At 38.7% G+C, this 25,380-nt stretch overlaps 1 protein-coding gene across 1 annotated transcript; it reads right to left on the minus strand.

Moving 5' to 3' along the window:
• Positions 1-22,513: 22,513 nt before the first annotated feature.
• Positions 22,514-24,517, minus strand: LOC131679173 (transmembrane protein 53-B). The gene is made up of 4 exons (XM_058959813.1): positions 24,019-24,517; positions 23,604-23,964; positions 23,395-23,538; positions 22,514-23,335 (listed from the first exon to the last, which is right to left on the minus strand). The coding sequence occupies exons 1-4, from the start codon at positions 24,240-24,242 to the stop codon at positions 23,159-23,161; spliced, it is 906 nt and encodes a 301-aa protein (XP_058815796.1). The 5' UTR covers positions 24,243-24,517; the 3' UTR covers positions 22,514-23,158.
• Between the last annotated feature and the right edge of the window lie 863 nt (positions 24,518-25,380).

Genomic DNA, 25,380 nt, shown 5'->3' on the forward strand with positions numbered 1-25,380 from the left:
CTTGTTAAAAAATGCCTAGACGTCAGTACTCTGAACTACAAAGTTGGAGTTCACCCAAAGTACCGTGAAGCAGCTATTAACCCTGACACATGGCCGCAAGGCATATTGTTCAGGGAATTTGAGGATAGCCGTACTCAGAAGATTTGATGCCCACCGACTGATTTTCCTCCGCCCGCGGAAGTCGCATGTATTCCGCTAATGCAACCCAGCCCATCAACACTACAGAGGACTCCGCAACGATTGGCAATGCCACTATACCAAGTTACACCGCCATTGTGAAGGAGTGTCGATGCTGATCGCATACTGGGACGCAACGCAGTTGGTACAATGGAAGCCCTCGATCACACCGCTACAGTCGAGCCCTTGCAGCCAGCGTTCAGCAGTCGTCCCGGTCCTGTATGTGTGGGTGGAGAAGGGGTCTTCCAAGCCACCTTTCTCGGCAAGTGTTATACAAATTGTAACGATACAATGGTTGAACCGATTCACGCTTCTAGTTCATCGTCCGACTCTCGCCGTAAGCTACTACCGTCCCGTTCCTGCTCTCCGCATCGTACAGCCGGGTTCAACGCATACTGGGACTTACCGCAGTTGGCACTATGGAAGCCCTCGATCCCCCCGCTACAGTCGAGCAATTGCAGCCAGCGATCATCAGTCGTCCCGGTCCTGTGTGTGGGATGGGTGAAAAGGTCTTCCAACCCGCCACAAATGGCAAGTATACATCCGTCTCTAAGGGCGAACTCACCCTCCTTCCTAGAACTAACCTAACCGCTATGTCTAGTCGTGCATAGACGGCATTGCACAAAAGTGCACCAACAAGGCTTCTGTACAAAGTCTCGTCATGAAACGGTGGACTTTTGGCATCCACCTTCGCAACGCATTTTATGATCCACCTTCGCATAATCTATCGGTGTTTTAGTTCCCTTGGCGTCTTTGAGCCCAAACTTCTCCAATACTCGATCGATATAGCTTTCCAGCCCAATCATGAACACCAGAAAATACACAGTCATTTTTTCACCTCAATGAACGAGGCTTTAACCTTATGTATATATTCCATTATGAGTTTAAGGTGGTTTTCGTAACCAAAGCGCGAAACTACCTATTTCTTCATCATTTTTTATATTACGCTTTCCACATTTTCAATCTGAACTTGTTAACATCGAGACTACAGTTGCCAAGCGTCTTTAATATATGGGCGATTCGAGAGAAATAAGTAAAGTATCACACATTATATTCCTCACAATGCTGATGAAATATACAAAGAAGTATTTGTTGTTGATTTGGACCGCTATTCGTTAGCATTGTCGTTAATTTTTTCGGAGCTCTAGTCTCATAGCCCTAAAGCTAAAGAATTTCCAATCTATAAGAAATAATGGGAGCTAACTAAAATTGGAAATGCATTTGCCAAGGAGTAGTAGTCTAGCATATCATTTAACCGTGTATGATAAGTTGGGCTTAACGTTTCGAATTCTCCTGATCAGCGTATGACAGCCACCTTGATCGCGATATAGACGTCAAGTCCGAAAATGCAAACAATAGATTTCAATGTCAAATAATATTAATTAGTTTTTATTATACAGGATTTACAATTGCACGTAGTTGCATTGTCCCGTTTAAAGTTGTTCGGAACCTTTGCATTGTGAGCAGTACAACATTCCTGATATGATGAAACTGGTCAGAGCTGACATCCAACTTCGGAGAAAGCCACATATTCTCTTCCAATGAACATTCCACTTCGTCAAATGTTCCATCCTCGCTGTAGGAATAGAAATAACGGTTCTTTGCAAATATTTCCCTTTTTGTTCGATTTCAAAGGGGGAGGGCCCATGAATTTTCAGACATCGAATTCGTATTTTTGATGCCAAATATCCTTCAAATGCATGAAACGACGAGATTTTATGTTAAAACGAAAAACTACAAGGGGCAGCCCTATGGGGTTGTACGAACTGTAGACGTAGGACTATACTACTTAATGTAAAATATTTATTTTCTTAGTACTTAGTGTGTGGGAAAAAACACCCGGACCGGTGAAGAATACTCAAATTTTAGACAATATAATCACATCTCATGTATAGACCAAGCTTTCTAGTTGCTCTCAAACAGATCCTAAAAGTTTAAACACCCATGGATAACCCCAAGTTTGTAGATGTGTTTCGATGTCACAGGATTGTAAAATGGTTAATATTACGTCATGAAAAATCAATTCTTCCGTCACAATTTTTTTGCCTGCAAAATGACCTGTGTGTATGCAAAGCTCATGATTTGTTGGGATATTAGCATTGATCGGAAAATGCTTTCCAACGCTGCGCTGTGCATACATACAGGACATTTTGCAGGTCACCAGAAGCTGTTCATTTTAACACCGCCACATGTTCATTTTACCCACTCGCTATAAACATGTCTCATTTTTGGACATGTTTTGAAATCAAGAATCATGTTTGAAAAAATGTGTTTATGACGAAGTATTTTTACCAGATATATACAAAACATGTCTAACAAGAAACATAAGGTGATTGTAATATCTCATTCACTTATTAGAAAATAATGACTTTGATTAACGTGTTCATTTTACCGCCAGTTCCCCTACCTACCAACACATTGACGCCAAACATTGAACCCAAGCGTACAATGCAAAATGAGTCAACGCTGATGATGATGGGTAGAACAAAAGAGACAACTAGTACCACCACTATTAGCGCATTTCACCAAAATTCTACGCGGCCTTTCCCGATTGAAAGGAACGGCCACGCTTAGCCCATCTGTCATAATATCGTGATTTTGCATAGCGAAGGGCTGAATGATAACACATAATTTTGTTCCAAAAAACAGCCCTGCGTTATGCAACACTTTGTGCAGGTTGATTATACCAGTTGCAAGTGGCGCCAAATTCACCAAGTTCCGTAAAATTCCTTTTAAATTACAGAAAAAAAATTGCTTAAAATTGCTTAGATGAGCTAAACTAATTAATCAAATCCTGTTTTAAAAACTGTCCTTGCGTTTAAACCAAAATGGGAAGCTTATTACTACCACTACATTACTTAATTTCAAGCGCAAATAGCAAATACATGTGCTAGTTAAACCAAAAATTTACTGGCAACATTACAGCGGCATTTAGGAAGCAGTTGGAGCGGTCGCCTGTTGGACGACACAGGGCAGCGTCCCTCCACAGCCAGTGTAACGGACTTCCAGCTCAGCTACACTGGTTGTAAAAAACAGAGCGCAGTGATCTGCTTCGCCAGCCGTTCAACAGGGAACTGAGTGTGTCTGGCCAAGTCCGTTCTTTAAATAGTCGATGATGACGTCATTCATAGAAGCGTTGCGCGCTAGGTACACCAATCCGTCGTACAGGGCTTGGGAAGCGCTATCTTCTGTGTGTTAATGCGCGATATTTTGACAAGGTTGTATATTATTTAATTTTTTAATGCTATGATATCCAAAATCTTTGGGTTTATCTATTGGAATCTATTCTTAGAAGTATTTCGGGGCGATTTGTGCAAAAAAATTGAAAATTTATCGTGAGATGGCTGAATTATATGCGTTTAAAATTGGACCACTTTTCGTTACATACCATTTTTGTAGAATTTGCAGAGTGCACCCCCATATCGAAAACAAAGACGTAGTCCTACGTCAAAAAAAATCTTTTGAGGAAAATAGACTTCTTCGATACTGTTGATTTCGCACCTGTTTGCATTTCTTTTATAGGAAGGTTATGCAATCCGTCGGAATTTAGACCGATTATTCGTGGCCTGCAGAGCCGAGTCTCTTATAGTGTTCGATTCAGTTTGTCGAGAATGCCAAATGTCTGTGTGTATATATGTGTTCTTGTGTGTATCAGATAGTGTCACTCAATTTTGTCAGAGATAGCTGAACCGATTTGCATAAACTTAGTTTGAAATGAACGCTATAACGCTCCCATAAGCTACTATTGAACTTTTAGTTGAACCGACCTCCAGTTCCGGAGTTACGGATTGAAGAGTACGGTCATATAGCAAATCCCCTTATAAACTTGTAACACCATAGTGTCCAAATGATATAATTAATACATATTCAAATAGGTTCACCATTACATACTTGGATTTGCGGGTCTAGATCAAGCTTATGTCACACCCCTTTTCCAGCGATCTCCTGACCGATTTTTACAAACTTGATTTCAAATGAAAGATATAATACTTTTTTTATTTGAAACAGCTCAATGCGTTAGCACAACTGAGCTGTGCGTCTTTTAATTTTTTTACAATAAGTAAAAATAAAAAAAAATGCTAAGGATTCCGGGCTGCCAGATCTTGTTGACGCAGTTTGCTGCTGCGTGTTGAGATCCTTTTCCTTGGCGGTGAAACCATTCATTTAGTCTGCCTTCTCTCGCGTTATCGTTCCCGTCCATGTCATCATCGGTACTGCTGTCTTGCTGTTCACGATCAGAGGTTCTTATTTGTTTCTTGTTCTTACGGGTCGCTGTTGTAAATCCGTCTTCATCGGCATTTGCTTCTTTATTGGCGATGCTAGTTATTGGTTTGGGCACTGAGAACTGACATACAAGTAAAGTTTTCAACTTGTGTAAGAAATTAAACTGTCGCTTTGAAATGACAAGAGCAAGTAGCAACTTGCCTCTGGTCGGCGCTTCGATCGGCCAGCAATCGCTGTACGAGACTTGTATGCAAACTTGGACTCACCCATGCGAACATGTATGCGATGGTGATTTTCAACGTATTTTCATTTAAATGTCTACACAGGTTTTCAGGGAAAGTTTGTTCTAGCTTATATGTCTGTTCTCTGTGGTTTGGGAGCGGTTGTCGTGATCGTTGTACCTGCAATATTGGTTAATTGGATCGTTGTTTTTGGTTTATCTGAAGGTGTCGGTGGCTGCTTGTTAGAGTTGGCTGTAGTAGTTGAGTTTTGACTAGTCGCTTCGGCGCATGTTTTTCCGTAGTGTTGTTTGCTTATAGGTCACGCCATCCTTCGGTGATTTGCATTCGATAGTCATGTAAGAAAGTATTGGTTTAGTCACTCGCATCCTCACAATACGAACGCCGTTGGGAATGCCGGTGAAAAAATGTCTCCAGGAGTCATTCGTAATAGATTCAACTTCTCCATATCCATGATTCGTTTGATGTAATCTTCCCTAGTGCGCGGTGCCAAATCATGGATACGCACGTCCACCATGTCGTTCTCCATATGCACGGGGATCTTGATTCTGGTGTTATTAAATTCGACCTCGTGCTCGTGTTGCATGTTGTTCTTTGCAATGAAGTTCTCTGCCTATGCTAAACTTCTAAATGTGATCAAAACACAGTTTTTAACGTGGTGCAGCTGAATGTACGTAACTTCAGCGAGATTAGGCTCCACTTTAATCTTAACTAATTGTTCCACTTCCTGCACTGTGGGTCTAACACGAGTTTTATTGAAATCGATCGAAATCGTGTTATCCCGTAGCACGGGCACTTTTTTTCACTTGGCAAACTCATTTCACTCCGCAGCCGGGGGTAACGATACAATTATAGCCTGCTACAGCGTAGCGATTTTTTTGCTTCTGCTTTGTGCGAGGTCAGAAGATAGACTCTGTAATAAAGTTGGAAGCAGAAAGAGGAGATATAATACTTTCATTGACTGCTACTGAATTTCATTCGATACTGACTTTTGGTTCCGGAGTTGCAGTTTGGTTATTACGGTCACAAAGAAATTTCTAATATAAAACGGTACAATCATAATACCTCATTGATAGTCACTCTTGCCATGAAAATCGACAAATTTGCACGAGTGTACAAAGTTTCATGCACGCGTTCAACCTCAAACATGCTTTGCCTTTGTGTAAAGGTTTGCATTGAACACCGAACCCAAGCGAACGATGTGCAAACTTAGGTTTAAACACCGTGTACGTACGCCGTGTGCGTACACAAGAAAGGCAAACACAAAACAGAATGAGTCAATGCTAGTGATGATGAGTGAGAGAAAATGAAAACTAGTGTCAGGATCCTGTGTGTACGAACACCGCGTACGTACATGGGGTTCGGATGTGCAAACGAACACGTGCACGTGTTTTGGTGCGCATTAGCGCGTTCGAGTTTGCGCACGAAATGAGGGTATAAGATAAGCACAGAACTAGAGCGAACATGGTGTTCGATGTTCGTTTGGGAATACTGTTGATAGTATTCACTGATAGTGAATCAAAGATTCTTAGAATAATTTGTACACCATGGGTAATTCTGTAAGTCCCGGGTTCCGGACATATTACAGAACTAAAGCCACTTCGGTGATGATTGAAACAATTTTCACTAACCTAGTCTCAAATGGAAGGTATAATATGCGTTTGAGTGTTGCATCCATCTCTCTCCCCTTCCTCCCACACCCTTCCCCAACTCTCTCATCCGCCCCACCATCTCAGACCAACCTCACACCCGCATTTCCTTCGCTCACCCGTATACCAAAATATGTTAGGTTGTTCCCAACGCATCCTCCCCTCCCACTATTTATCCCCCAACTTTCCCCCAGCACAATTTCACAATGTGTTAACATGAAGACAAAATTGAACTCACGCTCATTAAGCTAATTAAATATTATATATTTGTTGTTTCAAGAGTGTCAGCGTCGACATGGTGCTCATCAGGTTCATGGTAGTCTAGCACTCATATATACTTACTAAGTGTAATGAGAATGTAATAGATATTTCCACAATGTTATATTGAATGCTATTAAATCAAAGCTTTGATAAATGAGAAAGGCACAATTGCACCACTAGGTGGATTAAAACAGGGTTTTTTTGTTGCAGTAGATTTTTTTGCTAATGAGCCGTGTGGTGCTCTGAGGGCTAAATTTTTGTTTGTATTTTTCAGCTAAGAATAGAACCAGGTGGAACCTGGTAAGAGGCGGCTAACAACATGCTAGGAGTTCCTGGGTTAAGGTCAATACCGTACCGAAAACTTAACCTGGACTGACCTTAAGGTTTTGCATCATAGCCTTTATCCATTGTATATTTAGTAAATCACTGATCTTTTCATATTCGCTATTTCCGGTTGCGTACCAACGTTTTAGGTTTCTTCTGGTGGTTGTACAATAGCCGTAAAGGATGAAGTCTAATTCTACACTAAGTAGCAGCATATATATTAATATACCGGCTCTTCCACGCCAAGTAATCAATTTGGTTTAAAACTCGTATTTAAAATAGCAAACTTTAATGTAAGAAATTTTTTGAATGGGCCTAAGTTGAAGATGTCGAATTACACAAAAAGTTTTCTGTGTGGCAAGCGATCTGTAGATGTGTCAAAATAAGCCAGTTCTTTTTAATAAAACTACGTTATTGGTCATATTATAATTTAATCTCTTCAGGTTGCACTTTGAGTATGATGTACTACTCCCAAGCATCATACAATTGGTTCAATATGCAATTTCAACAGGCTTTAATCAATCACGGGAAACTCATGTACGGTCAACTAAGCTAAGCTAAGCGGTAGGTTTCTTTGTTAAATTAATCAATGGACGTTTGGTACACTGTTCATTATAACCGACTTGAAAGGCATAGAAAATGAACTAAATGATACATTTTAACCACTGAGAAATTAAACTGTCGCTTTGAAATGACAAGAGCAAGTAGCAACTTGCCTCTGGTCGGCACTTCGATTGGCCAGCAATCGCTATACGGGACTTGTATGCAAACTTGGATGCAATGGTGACTCACGCATGCGAATATGTATGCGATGGTGATTTTCAACGTATTTTCATTTAAATGTTTACACAGGTTTTCAGGGAAAGTTTGTTCTAGCTTATATGTCTGTTCTCTGTGTTTTAACTAATAACAATCTACCTACTCACATTTTATAGGTGGTTTACCAATAAGTCTGAACAATTCAAGCCATCCTTCGTAAGGACAGTGGATCATATTTTGACTAACGTAAGGGCATGGCGGGAAATGAATTTTAAACTGAATAGAGCACCCGCTAAAACTACTGGGGACAAGTTCTAGTTTTAAATTTTTCAGTTTTATTTTATAGAACTGTCCAAATTATGAAACTACAACTGAAACATTCCTAAACATGCCCTTGGTATGGATTTATATCCATCCCCTGACCAAGGTCCAGTGTGCCCCCGCGTACTGGTCCTGATAGATACATTTCATAGCTGAATCACGAGAACGTTGATATTGACGTCTGCGAACATTCTTCAAGCGAATAAGAAGTTGAAGATCAGTCAAAACCAAATCAATTGTTGATGGATTCCTTACGGACGAACAGCACGTAGATCCATTCGGGAACATAATTGAATAATAACCAGCAGAGCAATCATTAAAAAGTAGTTTACCATTGGAATTGCTTTGAGCATTATTCCAGGATCGGTGTTTAACATTAAAATAACCGATTATGAAGAATTTGGACCGATTTCTTGTAAGTTTTTGTAAGTCTAGTAATTTGCTTACCAGCGCACTAAACGGGCAAATATGCTTCAACAATAAAAATGATACCAAGATCGGTTTCAACTTCGATACCCAAACTCTCGATCACCTTGGTGTCAAGAGACGGTATGACGCAATGTTTAATCCTGCGATTAACCGCTATTGCGATTCCTCCGCCGAATCCAACAATTCGATCAACTCGATGAATAATAAAATTAGAGTTACTCTTCACTTTAACCCTTTCATGCCCAACTTTTTTCTAGTGCATGTAGGGTTTCAAAACTTTTTTCCTTGAAAACGGTTGGGTCAAGAAACACGAAAAGCTTATTTTCATGAAGATAGGTGCTTTCATGGCATTGGTAGAAGCTGGTCAATTTTTACCTTCTAATGCTCAATACAGTTCTCGTAGTATAATTACAATAGTCCAATTACGACGAAAACGTAGCCAATGGCAGTCTAAATTGACAAGTTTTATCAGTTTTCAATAATATTGCACCATAATGAAGATATATGAAAAAATCATTTTCCGTCGTCAACGTAAACTGTCCCTGGCAGCACTGGTCCATCGGAATCCAATCAGACTAATTGCAATAACTTCAGTTCTAGAGCAGGTCCTTTTTTTATTTTAAATGCGTTTATTTAGGCCCAAATGCTTTAGCTTAACAAGCCGATAATTCTTTTTTTTTTAATTACGTGTCACATGTTAGTGGGGGAAGGGAAAGCCGTATTTAGGGGCGGCTTGCTCCCCTCTTATGTAAGTAAAGGAAAAAGGTAGCAAGTGGGATACATATTGTGTAATTGACATCGTCGTTTGCTGATTGATCATTGTGGCGGGTATGCACACTTTATTGTAGTGTTGTAGTTTCCAGCCTGTAATCGCAGGAGCGAGGGGAGGGTCGATATTTCGGATAATTATTGGCACTCTGATGCTGTCATGATGTTCTCTATATCATCTGCATGTGAGGTATGTCATGATGTTCTGGGTAGACGGTTATCAAGAAGGGTATGCACCGAAGACTCGTGAAGCAATGCCATATTGTAGATACAGGGATAGGTTGGTGAGATTCTACTGTGAATGAGAGAGGGGAAAATGTATTAAACTTGGACATCAATGGTTTTAAAAAGATATAGATAAGAAAAATATAGGGGTGGTCACGGCTTGCCAGGACGTCCCGGACTGGCACATAGGGTGATCTACCTCGGGCCCGAAGGGAATATTAGTTGGGACCTGGCAACACAGTACTCTGCGCACAGCCAAACAACATGCTCGATGTCGTGATAGCCGTTCTCACAAACACAATGATTACTTTCAGCAAGCCCTATACGACGGAGATGCGCGTCAAACGAGTAATGGTTGGACATGATCCTTGACATCGTACGAATAAAGTCCCGGTTCACATCCAACCCCTTAAACCAAGCATTCGTTGATACCTTCGGGATAATGGAATGTAACTACCGTCCCAGATGCCCATTGCTCCATGAGGTTTGCCAACTATCGAGCGTCCTCTGACGAGAGATACTGAAAAATTCGTTGAAGCAAATTGGTCTTTCGTAAGTGTCGCCTTCTAATGCGCCTACCTTGGCTAAAGAGTCCGCCTTCTCATTGCCCGCAATAGAACAATGTGACGGGACCCAAACCAAGGTAATCTGGTAAGATTTTTCAGATAAAGCACTCAGATATTCCCGTATTTCCCCAGGCTTCGCCGCTTTCCAGGCTTCGCCGCACGGATGGCCTCAATGGAGCTGAGACTGTCCGAAACGATGAAGTAATGGTCTGCGGGGCAGGTGTCAATGATCCCGAGAGTATACTGAATGGCAGCTAATTCTGCAACGTAAATTGAAGCAGGATCAGTTTGAATGAGGCAGCAAGATTTTCGTTGAAGATACCGAATCCGGTGGACCCGTCGAGAGTTGATCCGTCAGTGTAGAACATTTTGCCGCAGTCGACTTGATGGTATTTATTATAGAAAATATTTGGGACCACTTGTGGGCGAATGTGATCCGGGATTCCACAAATCTCTTCCTTTCTGGATGTGTCGAAAAATACAGTTGGAGAAGAAGTATCTAAGAGATGAGCACGGTTAACGTTATACGAAGATGAATTGATGTTCTGTGCCATGTAATCGAAGGACAAGGACATGAATCGGGTCTGAGAATTAAGCTCGACAAGCCTTTCGAAAGTTACAATCACCAATGGGTTCAAAATATCGCATCGAATGAGCAATCGATACGAGAGTTCCCAAAATCGATTTTGGGAAGGACGTGGAAGGACGCCCGCCAGCACTTCTAAACCCAATGCAATACGCAAACAGCGATACTGGATTCTCTCTAGTTTGATGAAATGTATGCTCGGAACGGAGCGAAAGCCGAATCATCCGTACTCCATCACCGATAATATCGTTGTTTGGTACAGCCTGATTAGGTCTCCTGGGTCCCACCATGTTCCGGTTATTATACGGAGAAAGTTGATCCTTTGTTGGCACTTCTGTTTCAGATACCTAATGTGACATCCCCAGGTACCTTTAGAGTCGAACCAGACCCCGAGATATTTGAATGTTGAAACCTGAGCAACAGTTTTATCCATTAACTGAAGCTGTAGTTTCGCTGGTTCACGCTTCCTAGAAAATATGACTAGCTCAGTTTTCTCCGTAGAGAACTCGATACCCAGCTGGAGAGCCCAAGCAGACAAATTGTCCAAGGTTTTTTGCAGTGGTCCTTGCAAGTCGACGGCTTTGGGACCTGTAATAGAGACCACACCGTCATCTGCAAGCTGCCTTAGCGTGCAGGAATTGACACGTCAATGTCATTCACGTAAAAATTGTAGAGAAGAGGGCTTAGACATGAGCCCTGGGGAAGGCCTATGTAGCTAAATCGTGATGTCGATAAATCACCATGCGAGAAATGCATTTGTATTTCAGATAACAGGTTTAGCAAAAAGTTATTTAAAATTGGTGAAAGACCATGCTGGTGCAGCTTCTCCGACAGAATGTTGATAGAAACTGAATCGAAAGCCCCCGTAATATCCAAGAATACTGATGCCATCTGCTCTTTGTTAGCATATGCCATTTGAATTTCTGTTGAGAGCAACGCAAGGCAATCGTTCGTCCCTTTGCCTTTGCGGAAGCCAAATTGTGTATCTGACAGTAAGCCATTTGCTTCGACCCAATTGTCGAGGTGAAACAAGATCATTTTCTCGAATAACTTCCGGATACAGGACAGCATCGCAATCGATCGATACGAGTTGTGGTCGGAGGCTGGTTTTCCTGTTTTTGGATGGCGACGACACTCACTTGTCTCCAATCATGTGGGACAATGTTACCCTCAAGAAACTTATTAAATAAATTCAACAAGCGACTCTTGGCAGAGTCTGGTAGATTCTTCAACAAGTTGAATTTGATTCTGTCTGGCCCTGGAGCTTTATTATTACATGATAAGAGAGCAAGTGAGAACTCCACCATCGAAAACGGTGTTGCGTTCGCGGTATTGTAAGGCGACGCGGCGCGGTAGATTTTCTGTGCCGGGGAGGAATCCGGACAAACCTTCTTGGCGAAATCGAATATCCAACGGTTTGAATATTCTACGCTCTCGTTAGTACTGTTTCGGTTTCGCATACGTTGGGCCGTTCCCCAAAGAGTGCTCATTGATGTTTCTCTTGTTAGCCCTTCGACAAACCGGCGCCACTAACTGCGTTTCTTGGCTTTCATTAAATTTTTCATTCGCTTTTCTAATATCGCGTACAGTCGATAGCTAGCGACTAACCCGTCGTACCGGAAGGCTTTATACGCGGCAGCCTTCTCCGCGTACACGTCTGAGCACTTTTTGTCCCACCACGGGTTGGGAGAACGTTTTTGGGTGTTCCCGTCGGGTACTCGTTTCGTCTAAGTTTGAATCGCGATATCGAGAATCGAGTTGGACAAAAACTTATATTCTTCCTCCGGGGGAAGTACCTGTGTTGAATCGATAGTTTTGGATATCTCAGCAGCGTAGCTCTTCCAATCGATATTTCGTGTGAGGTCATAGGGAACATTGATTGGTTCCGAAGGTCTTGAACGAGTGGTGATTGCAATTACAATCGGCAGGTGGTCACTACCGTGAGGATCAGATATTACCTTCCACTTGCAATCTAACCATAGCGTTGTCGAGCATAGAGATATGCACTTGCTTGCGCTGGTGGTCTAGGAATCCGTGTCTTTTCCCCTGTGTTCAGAATTGTCATATTGAAGTTGTCACAAAGGTTTTGAATTGTCGAGGATCGATTATCGTCGTACAGACATCTCCACTTTGTACCGTGAGAGTTAAAGTCTTCAACAAGCAGGCGGAGCGAGGGAAAGTGTTCAATCACGTTGGAGAATCTTCGATATCCCATCATGGCCCTAGGAGGAATGTAAATAGAAGCAATCTAAAGATCTTTGCCTTTGATTGTTGTTTGACAAGCGACAACTTCAATGCCTGGCGTCGAAGGGAGATTGATTCGATTGAAGGACTAGCACTTTTTGATCCCTAAAAGTACCCCTCCATATGAGTCTTCTCGATCCAAGTGGATAATGTTAAAATCTTGGAAGTTGAGGTTTATATTAGAAGTAAGCCATGTTTCACAAAGGGAAAAGGCATCACAATTATTGTAATCTAGCAAGTGTTTTAATGAATCAATTTTGGGGATAATACTTCTGCAGTTCCACTGTGATCAGATCCGTGATTCCGTTTAATAAATCAGCCATTGAAGGATACGATCGCTGCAAGGAGGGGCCATTGTTCAGTCAACTGTTTTAAAAATGTTCTTACTGTTGGTAGAATAGCAACCAGCAAGCTTTTCAGAGGATCGGTAATGTTGAAAGCTGTGAATATCCAATCCACAATATCAGAGAATTTAAGGAATCCCGTTTTAGGTTGAGTTTCTGACTGTAAAATGGGAGCACTTGGGATTTTTGGCGCCCCGGGGAGTGCTGGGAACTCCTGGTTGTATCTCAATTTCCCAAAACTAGGAGGTATTATCTTCGGATTTGTGGCAGCACTTCCAGTTGATGAATTATTTTTATTTTGTACCCTTGTTTGGGACAACCTAGGACCCTTACGAGGAAGCTCAGGTGAATTTTGATTAGGTCTTTTCCTCGAGTTTCCAAGCGGAGCCAAAGAATGCCCCTCGCAAGAGTCGTTAGAGGCGTTATCGTCAATTGGCAAGAGAGCGAATGGGTTTTCGGAGATAAGTGGAACAGCTCTTTTTAGCATTTCTGCGTAAGAGCGTCTGGAGTGATCTTTGGCGGATCGCTTCAGTTTATCCGCGCGAAGTTTGTACGTTGGGCATGTCAAAAGTCCATGCGGATTCTCCCACAGGTGGCCGTGTCAACTAGCTGCTTGCAATTGGAACAATTCATGACTCGCGGTAAAAACAGACGCACAGGTAGACGAGCTCCTCCCACTTCAACGTAGCTCGGAAGTGCAGATCCGGCGAAGGTTACGCGAAACGAGTCTGATGGATAGTAATTCCCATCTTCGATGGACTTTGAGTGCAATTGCTTGCACTCCAAAATCTTAACTGATTGAAGGTTAGGTTCCTTAGAGCGGCCAACCCCATTATTCATCAGATCATCGACAGTAAGACCCGCATCACTTACCACACCGTCGATCTCCACATCACGAGAAGAAATGTATACGCGATACTCCAGCGTAAAGAGGCTATTGCTAACGATACAATTGGCCTGTTTCAAGTCAGTAACGACTACGCGCAGTTTAACGGACCTTTACTTTAATTGAACCTTTTTAATCTCGGTTACGGCCGAGTAACGTTTTGTCAGCTCCCATGCAACAGTTATGCTGTTTAACGGTTTATTTTTGGGCCGAAAGTATACCACCCAAGGACCAGCGGATCCATCCTGGTAAACCTTGACTCCTTGACCCTGAAATTATGAACATAAATTACACTACTCGCGATTAAAATATCACGATACCATTAACCTAATTATTTTGTCTTGTTAGATTGCATCTGTGTCCCACTGCGCCATCGCAACGAATCAGAATATTGATTTTCAAAGTTGTCATAAAATCGTGTTTTTGTTATTTGCGCCAATCTTTCGAAATTTTTTACAATATACGTATTACTATTTTTGTACGAATGGTTTATAAATTAAATCATTTCATACAGTGCAGCGGGTTCATAACCTTGAACTCCACAGACTACTGAACCAGGCGTTTCTTCGGAACGGCTTTTATTCAACCTTAAATGAATTTTACATGTAGAATTCCCGGCTTATCAGAAATAAAAAAAAAATCAGCGCAATCTAAAACGCGTTTTTGACATATTGTTGTCTGTTCATGGCCAATATAGCACAATATACACTGCGCTACCTGAAAATTGATGGTAGTACACAGCGCTCTTATTTAACAAGGCGTGCGCAGCCTTTTCCATTAGGGGGGGGGAGGGGTTCTAACAGCTTGAAAACTTTCAGTTATAAGCTTTCATTATCAGCTTGATTTCCGATAAAGGTTCGATTTTAAAACAGTTATTTTATTTTGTTATTGAAATTTAAGTTGTTTCATTTAGTTCGTAAATCTAGAAATTGGTTTTGCAAAAAATGGCAACCAAAGTATTTCTGTATCTTATTATCATCCCATTTAACTTTAAATTTAACATAAAATATTTTAAGCATACACGAAAAAAAAATTCTCGGGGATTTTAGCACAAAATAATCCTCCTGTTTTTTGCAATATCATTTTTTTTAAATTTATAAAATTGATCATTTTCAATCCCAGATAATTCGTAAACTTGTTATTTTTTTACGAATACAGTTTCGACCCGTTTTTATAAACCTCCGATGTTATGCACCACTGATTTTATCAACCTACCGTCGCACAGTGGGGCAGAATGCTACTTTCGACGCTCAAAACCTCTAGCGCCCTGGGTATGTATCCTGGAGGATTGGTGTCTTCAGTAAAATATCTTAATGGAAATGAGCACTATTTTGACAACTTTTGTTTTGATCTAGATAAGTAGAAACTGATCTAGATCAATTCTATCTTTTGAAAGAGGCGTTATATCAAAAAACTTGTGTTTGTTTTGATATTTTTAGCATATGTACTAAAGACACTTATACTTTATAACCTATGTAGATGACGCTACATGACATTTAAAATAAATACGCGAAAAAAAATAAATTTTAACAATTCTTGATGAACAAATCTCTGGAAGAATTTTTTTTATTTCTATTTCTTCAAAAATATACAATAATAAAAAAGCTCCAAAGAATTATAAATGTTATCATGATATTTAAAGCGTGTTTTCATCATAAATATTAAAAAATATGGTTTACAAAATTTGTAATAACCCACGAAGCGGCAGATAACGGCAGGGCTTTTTATCTACAGACCTTTAGGTTAGGTGAAAATGATGTACATCTACGATAAATAGCCAGTTTCCGCAATCATTACTCAATGTGCGACGCAGCTAAAATTTTGTGTCTGGCTAGTTGATACCCTAGTCTTGGTAGTTTAAGATTAGGTGAAATAAACTATAAGATGAATAACAATAGTAATAACAAATTTATACATTCTAAACCGAGTTGCAGATTTATTAGCATTAAAAGAAAAGTGTGAATTTGTGTAAGTAAAACTCATTTTACAAAACTTTCTAACGAGCGTGTATAGAAAACTGAGAAAAGGTTTTGTAAGAAAGAGTTCAAAAATTCAACATTTCTTGCAAAGAATAAGCGCTGTCTTATGACCGAACTACAATATGAAAAGCTGCAGAAAAGGCTAGGCACAGCATTTGAATAAAATTGCTTTAAATTCAATACAAGAAAATTATTTCATATTTCTTTAGATTACTCAAAAATTCTCGAGCGAACTAGCACCTATTTTACGTGAATTATATACTATTTTTCCTTATTTCATATGCCTGCAGAAAAAGCCCCACCTTGTCCCACTTTTTTCTCTTCTTAGTTATAAAGTGAAAGGTCTCTACTTGTCACAAACAAAATTTCAGCTGCCGCTATCTGCCGCTTCGTGGGTTATTACAAATTTTGTGAAGCACTTTTTTTTAAGATTAATGATGAAAATACCCTTTAAATGCCATGATAACATTTATCACTCTTTAGAGCTTTTTTATTATTGTATATTTTCCAGGATATAGAAATAAAAAAATGTTCTTCCAAAGATTTGTTCATCCAAAAAATGTTGAAATTCATTTTTTTCGCGTTTTTTTAAATGTCATTTAGCGCCATCTACATAGATTATAGAGTATAAGTGTCTTTGGTACATATGCTAAAAATATCACAAAAAAAGCTTTGCCGAAGAAAGTTTTTTGATAGAACGCCTCTTTCAAAAGATAGAACTGCTCTAGATCAGTTTCTACTTATCTAGATAAAAAAAGTTGTCAAAATAATGCTCATTTCTCGACAAACATATGATTACGGCTTAAAAACCAACTGTCAAAATTCTCTTTGAAATGAAATTTCAGACAAACTGTTACACGCCAATCACAGATGTTTATAGTAAGCAAAAGAAAAAAGTTTTCTCTTGCGGTAACTACTATGAACAGAGCTTAGCCAGTAACGGTTTGTTCGGAATTTCCTTTCAAAGAGAATTTTGGCAGATGGCTTTTAAGCCGTAATCGTATGTTTGTCGAGATTTCTATCCAAAATACTTTGCTGAAGACACCAAACCTTCATGTTACATACCTAGGGCGCCGGAGGTTTTGAGCGTCGAAAGTAGCATTCTGCCCAACTGTGCGTCGCATTCCTACTATAGTGGTTATTCGCCAAAACTAGCAAAAACTTGAGAGAGTTCCGGTGAGCCTAATTAACCGCTGGACACTTTTCAAGCAATTGTTGATGTATAACTGGTTTCATATTGTTGGTTGTGATGAAAATCGGAGTCATGTGGCCATAACTGCAAATTTACTGTAAGATCACACACTTTTTCCGGCAAACTTGTCTGCAACAATAATTTTATACTTCTTGAGAACATCTCTGTGATCTTTGGCAACATAAAGCTTCTATCCCGGAAGCAGTTTAATGTCAAATGTGATACACTTTCATCATTCTTTTAGATGCATTTATTAAATTTGTTCAGATTCAGATCATACTTCCAGACCCGTGATTTTAGCCGTAATGTTTTGCTTTACGGTCCAGACTGCTTGATAGCCCTATACTTGGAGAAAACTTCCCACATCCATGCCCGAAAGTTCTATATTAGCTTTGAAAGCCTTTATGAAGTCCTGGCACAGTTTCCGGCACCGCTTCGACGACACGATGGTATCTTTCAGACAGCAGACAAACATTACTTGAAATCTGTTTGTACTGCACATATAAAGGTTTGGACATTGTGATCACAATTCTCGGGTTTTCATTTCTTTTGTGCAGAATTTATTCTGTCTTTTTTCCATATAACGTATGCGGAATGAAATTTGGACAACGCTTCCAGCATTAAAACAAAAATGCAACCCTGCGCAAAGCACCATACTAAACGTCATAGGGGAACATGGGGAGACTTGACCAAGCGCAAAATTCTATTTTTGGCTATGGTGTCTTCTATTCGATGCTTAAATTTTTTTCAAAAATATTTTTATACTTGTTTCAATCCCTTAAGGTAATTTTAAAAGCTTGGAATGAAAAATCCTTTCCTTACAGAAAATATAACCTGATTAATAAATTTGCATTAAATGATGTAATTTTTTATCAAACTTTGTATGTACATATCTACTCGACTACTAATTACTATTAATGTACTAATATACCATCTTAATCTTTGTGAAGCAGTGAAATTATTTTACACAAATTGGAACATAGGAATATTTATTACTGGAAATTGAATAACATTGAACGCAATAACTAATGTTGGGGAGACTTGACCAAGTGGCAATTAGCTGAAGAATGATTCAAAATTCCTGGTATTTATTGTGTTTTGGTATCTACTATTAATGTTAATCACGCCATAAAAAAATTCCCCCTCAAACATAAGTCTATATATTTTAGTATTAGTAAACAAAGTTAGGAATAGTACGACTGATTTCGTAATGTGTGAACATGCAATGCAACCAGTACAGTTAATGCTTAAATAGAAATGCATGAAAAAATCGAAATTTATCAAATGCAACCCTTTTATATTTTTTACTGATACACAAAGATCTCGACAATATGGAAAAAATAATTACAGTATGTTTTATGTCATTATTTTTTGTTATGATTTTTCAAAATTCTCTTGGTCAAGTCTCCCCGCAGTGGAGAGACTTGATCAAAAAACGATCTCAGAAAAACTTATGTAACTTTTCGAAAATTAAATTAAAAATTCTGCAAAAAATCATGAAGACGCACAATAACTTTGCACATTACATTTCAATAACTTTTGAGGGATTGAAGGCCTTTTAAGAGATTTATGCAGTTTTAGCTGAAAACCTGGTCAAGTCTCCCCATGTTCCCCTACTCTAGGAACACTTATTTCAAATATCCAGTGTTAATTTCGACCCACTATGAGATACCATGTGAACAAAATGGCAGCGAACGCCCAATCTGGCACATAGCTATTATGCCAAAAAAAGTTTTGGCGCATTGGAGGTTTATGGTATATATTTTGTACAAAAGGCTGATATCCCTCCAAATGAACCACAACTGCGTCCAAATGAGGTTTTTCGGGGATAATATGAAGCAGAGATTTTCGACATAAAACTAACAAAAATGATAGTCAAAATTAAGAAAGAAATTAAAAATATGCCAACATCAATTTTTTCGACTCCTTTGCAAAAAGTTCCTGCAAACTGTCAAATTTTTCTCTACATTAAGTTAAAAAGCTGACAAATGTTTTCATATAGAGAGAACATTTAATAAATGGTTTTCTACAAAAAAATTGCCTTTTGAATTTTGTCCAAATTTTATTCCGCATACGTTACGTGACAATGAAAAGATTAACTTATTTTAAATTTTTGCTCGAGATCCTAAGAGAAAGATGTTGTAAGCAAATTGCATTTAAGAGCTTTCGGAACCGACCACAAAACGCACTGTACCAAATAAGAGGAAGCTCAACGATTCTACATTCGCAGAGCTTCAAATGTTTCTAACTTGGACTTTTTTTTTGTAAATTTTCAGAATAATGTTCGAAGAATTTGGTAAAAAAATTAGATTGAATCTTAACATACGAACTATTTCAATTTTAACCGGCCGCTTGCTATAAAGTTACCTTACTTCAGTTGTTATAAGACCAATTTAGTTTTACCAAAACTCAAAAATGTTTCAATGAAATTATTAAAATCAATAAAAAAAATACTGAACTCGAAAGATGGAAAAATTCATAAAAAATCATTTTAAAAACGAAAATTAGTTTTTCTTCTGAATTTGCGTAATCAGATCAAAATATTTACGAAATATATTATTTCTCTTTCTATCTCGCCAAGTTTTGATAATAGCTTACGGCTACTGATATCGGTCGATGGATTTCTATTATTTGTAATATATATTACAAAATTATCAGCTATATGCAGATAATTTGCAAATTTACATACCCGGAAAAATTGAAGAAATCTATGTGTTGATCAACATGGTGAATGCGGATCTCAACTCGATCGAACAGTTGGCAGCTGCCAATGAACTCTTTCCCAACCCGAAGAAAACACAAGCGATCATCTTTTGCAAGTCTGGTCTGATAGCGGCTCGATCGAAGATCGTTTTCGTTGGTGAGGAGATTCCGATAGCCGAAACAATAACGAATCTTGGTCTCCGAATGGACAACAATCTTTCTAGGACTACTCAAGTTAACGACATCACTCGAAAAGTCTTTGCCTCACTACGCAATTTTCATAGATTTTCTCGACAATTTTCGACGTGAGACTACTGCTAATGTACGGAACACAATCCTTGGACGGGATCTCACGGAGAATTATCATCACCGGATATGCTGCTTTATGTAATAGGGCTACAATGAAGAGTTACCTCAATATATACAGCAACATCTCGGACGTAGCAATATAGAAAGATTAAGATCGTTTATCGTACACCGTCAAACCACGAACACCAGGAAAAGCGTACTCGCGTATGGAGTGTCCCGCTGGAATCGTCTTCCGGTAGAAATCAGAATGCTACAACTCCAAATTTCAAAAAAGCTTTGAATAGGACGGTTTTAGTTTTGAAGATAGTTGAATACTGATGTGACTGTCATTCTGACACCACAAAGGAATACTGATGTAAACACTTAAATTCTCCGTTAAGTTCAAACTCCTAATGTAGATTCCTTGATCTTGTAAAAGTTTTAACGAAAAGGTTCCCGTATGTATTTAATAAATTACAATTACAATTACAATTATTTTTTCCATTGTAAGCCTAGATCTTCACAAAAAAAATATTTTTTTCAATTTATAAAAGAATCTCTAACCATGGTATAGGGAATCTCTAATGGATTTATAAGAAAAATGAAGACAAACAAAAACTTCTGAGCCACTTCGAGAATCAAGTAGAAAATATAAAATCGGTTTTCTGTTGGAAAAAAAATATAAAACTAATAGTAAATATTTAGTATTTAGTTAGGAAGAATTTATATTTAGTCATCTTCGACTGATCTGTGATCGATGCCAATTCCGAAGTCTGTCATGAAGCCAAGAAGCATGTGATTATGGTTTCGTTTCTTCGTACGCTGTATCGTATCGTATTTTCAAGTACATCTCCATGCTTCAATTTATCTTTTAATCTGAAAAGCCCGCAAGTAGTATTGTCATAAGAAAATGGTGCGTCGTTTGTCTTCTCGTAGGATGCTGTGGTAATCACCGACAAAATGTTCGGCCAATGCGCGTTGTTTGCTAAACAGAACAGGGAAGAGTAGTTTAAAAAAGCTATATTGAGGCGCGTGATCAGGTAATTTCTTGTTGGTCGTTGCTCAAAACTTTTTGTTCTAAAGGCAGAATTATATATCTCATGGTTTCCATGAAAAAAAGAAATTTAAACATATATTTTTTGGTATTCAATATTAAACTATGGTTAATATTTTTTTCAGTTATCTAAAGTATTTACCGGAATCTTTCCAGAAGCAATATTTTTTTTCTGTAAATGAGATTCAAATAAAAATATAACAGATTGACATAAAAGCCATAAACTGAATCAAACCGCTTTTTTCAAAGATGCGCCCCAAAATTTTCATATTTCTCATGCGTTCTTGCACATTCTCTTTTTTTCTTTTAACGATATTAAATTAGAGATTACTTAGTAGAGAAAGTTATGAAAATTTAGAACCATAGTACTAAAGTTAGAGCGAGGATTCACAATATACAGATCGAAAAATTAGAAGTAATAGAATCATTAGGAACAGGCCTTAAATCATCCGGACTATCCTTTATCTTCTATTGGTAGGACTCAAGCTAGACAGAGTTACAACAAATTACTCAAATCTACCAACATGTCTGACGACAACAACAGAGTTTCCCATGAGAGTTGACAGCTTTCCTATCTGTACATTCCAAATCCTTTCATGACTAAAATTTTTATAACTTTTCCTACTTAGTAATCTCAACCTAATTTAATGTCGTTAAAAGGAAAACAAGATAAAGCTAGAATAAGTTGTTATCCAAAAAAATAACATCTATATAATTCCAAAAGTGTTTCTAAGATAATATTAATGTTCAGTTTTAGAAAGAAAGTTAAAAGTTTCACTTGTTATCGCTTTCCATGTAATACCTCCAGGAATCGCCATATATGCCTGTACCGGCAGCATTAATCATTTGCAATAAAAAGTTTATAAATTTTAGTCTAAGCAAAAAATGAAATTGATCACCAGCACTTATCTTGTTATTGATAGAGATTCCTGATTTCGACGAAGTTGCGTCAAATTTTGTTTTTATCGACGCGTTTTCAAATTACATTGCTTGCTTAAAAAAATTAGATATGCAGTAAATTTCACATATTTCTCGTATGTCTTCAACATTATAATCATACTTATCATTTTTAAAAATAAATCCCGAAACATTAGGGAAAGCTAAAGCCCCCCTAGCCCCCCCCCCCATGGGCACGTCAATGACTACATATTTGTCTGTGCTGAATATTATGACTAAAGGAATGTTCAACCTAACTTACTGTAGGGTTTTGTTGCACTAAATACTAGTGTTTTAATGGCTGATAACTGTGATAAGATCAGTCACATTTGATTCAAATTAGTCAATTTATATTGCTGCTAAAATTTATTTTATTTTCGCATTTTTTTATTCCTACCAAAACAATAACGTAAATATTTATGATAACATGGAACGTAAAAATTGACTATGAGCCTTTGCTTTCTCCAAGAGAACGACTAGTTTTATGACACCAATGAGATAATACAATTTTACTGGAAAGTAAAAAGGCATCCGAGGTTAATATCACGAAATATTTTAAATTCTAAATCAGCAAAAGCACTTATCTGTAATCTTACTATCCTGGAATCGATGGTTAACATAGAGTTAATTGTGCATTTGCAACAGAGGTTGCTTACAATTTGTGCTTCTTATAATACTATATTTAAACGGAACGGAATAGTTTTGTAATCAGACATCAACTAAACATCATTTTCATGAATTTTGTTGCTTTCAGTTTGTCATGTAGAAAGATAAAATTGCTTTCATTGTCAACTCCGGCCAATGCGAAAACCAGTCGCCATATGGAACCATTTTTGGGAGTTAAAATCGGCAATTGTTTACAAGTAGGAAATGTTATGATTTTCAAACTGCGCATTACTCCATTTGGCGAGAAGGTTTCGTTTTCCGGCTATCGAAGTGCCTATAGGTTTCCTTCGTGAAAGGACTCTTCAAACAACGTGCTCAGATATAGTGATGTCTTTGGCCTAACCATGGTACTTGTTATAGTGGTTCGTTAAACAATCGTTGATAAACTTGCAAACGCTGTAGACGTACTGCTGCGGATGTCGCGTATAATGTTTCACATGTTCCGATCGATCGAAGCACACCATCCGCACATCGACGCCACATTGTTGACGATAGGCAGCAAACTTTTCAATGTCCTGCAAACGAAGTTTGACAGCTTAAAACAGGTTATCATTTTAACATCTGCAAAACTTACCGTATATGGTATAAGTAGATCCGTTTTCGAGTAAAGGTACAACTGCGGCCATTCGTTGCTTTCGTATTTCAAATTGTGCGAAGGGTTCGTCTGCACTTCATACCCAAGTGGTCTAATGAAGTTCCTTAAATAATTGAATGTGTCCTGTAAAAAGAATGATGTTCATATAGCTGTTTGTTTGAGTTATCCTAACACCGCTGCTCACTTACTTCAACAGCCCACAGGACAATGAGAGACACTGCCATTACAGCAGAGACCACCGCATTGCATCGTTTCTCTTTCCCCAAAATGGCAGATATGGCACGGAACAACCCTAGCACTCTCCTATCACCGGGGGCCGAATCAAAAATCATTCCGCATATTTGTACCGGCCTCTTCGATCGCCTGTTAGCCAGGGCGATATGCTGATACAAGAAAGCTCCCCCGTTGGAAAACACATGAAATATCAGCGGATGGCTGTCGAAGTTCATGTCATAGATCAATTTGAGAATCTTCTCCCCTATTTGAACCATTGCGGTCCGTTTCCAGAAAAGATCCTCTACCGGGGCAGTATATCGAATTGTGATGAGCCTAAAAAATCGTCCTTTAGCTGTTTGATTATGCAAAACTTGACAGTATAGAAACCCTCGATCTTCGTAGATTTTAGAATATTTCATAAGATACTTGTCTTGACAGCCGGCCCAGCCGAGCAGCAGCACTATCGGAACATTGGTCTCGTTGCAAACAAACACATAATCGGATTCCGCTCCCTGCGCTTCGGTTTTGAAATTAGGGGATGGAAACTTTATGAAATACTCCAGCGTGTCGTCCATTGGATACTCATCCACTCGACTGTAGGTTGCTGACATATTTTATTTTGCACCCCTTAGTGTCTAGGCCGGGCAGAAAATTTGGCAAAGCTTCACCACAAACATCCAAGATACGAACGATTTTCAATCAACTTTTCATTTGCGATCAATTTTGCAATGCTTTGGTACAAAAAATACAATTTTTCACTATACAAACTACACTTGCCCCCTTGACTGAATTTTCCTGAATTTTCTCCAATAGTGGAAAATTGAAACTGTCAAGTTTTGACAATCGACGGTTCTAACACCGCTGCAACCATGCAACCGCACGCTGACAGCAGCTGGCCAAGCATACATACCCGGAAAAATAATCAAAGCATGGGGAAAACGAGTCGGGTTTCGTCATATGGTATGGAATTCCACAATCATGCGCATAAAGCACACGTGCACCGGCTTTCGCGCGCAATATATGGGTATATGCATTACCACTCACAGTTTCGAGAGCGAAAAGTTGAGTTCTTTGAGAGCCAGGTGCTCATATAATTTCTACATTAATAGTTGGGCGGACAAAAAATCTTGAAAATGGGCAGATTTTCCCAAATACGAATTGAGTCAAAATTTCTTAAGTGGGCCACCCAAATTAGGCGATATCGCAATTTCGATGGAAGAATTTGGCATTGCAAAACCAAATCTAGATGGGTTGCACGAAAAAAGTCAATAGTTTTATTGTTGTTGTTAAGGATCTCTTGCCTTTTTCGTGGGGGATTTACTTTGTTGCCAATGTTGTAGTTTTCTTCTTTCGGCATACGCATAACACAAGCCGATGAGCTTTGGATTTAAGATTTTTTTTTTTCTTTTTTTTTTTTTTTTTTTAATAGCCCGCCTCTTACCCCCACACCAAAAAGCTCACAAACGGAGCCCCCTGGTAGTGGACACATCAGTTCTCAGCGTACAAAAAAAAAGGTCAGCACAACAAAACAAAGTTACGAATCGCGGAAACGCTGAGAACAAAAAAAAACAATACGAGACCGACAAAACACAAAATTTGACAAGAAGCTACGGCGAGTACCCAGCGGAAAAGAATCCTTTTAAGGGTCCCATCGTAGCTTTGCAGGAAGCTCATAATAATTTAAATTTATTTATTACTAATTGCTATAAAAAATGCATTTATCAATTGTTTTTATTAAAAAAATGTTAA

The sequence above is a fragment of the Topomyia yanbarensis genome, chromosome 2 (genome assembly GCF_030247195.1).
Source record: "Topomyia yanbarensis strain Yona2022 chromosome 2, ASM3024719v1, whole genome shotgun sequence".
Taxonomy (NCBI): Eukaryota; Metazoa; Arthropoda; class Insecta; order Diptera; family Culicidae; genus Topomyia; species Topomyia yanbarensis.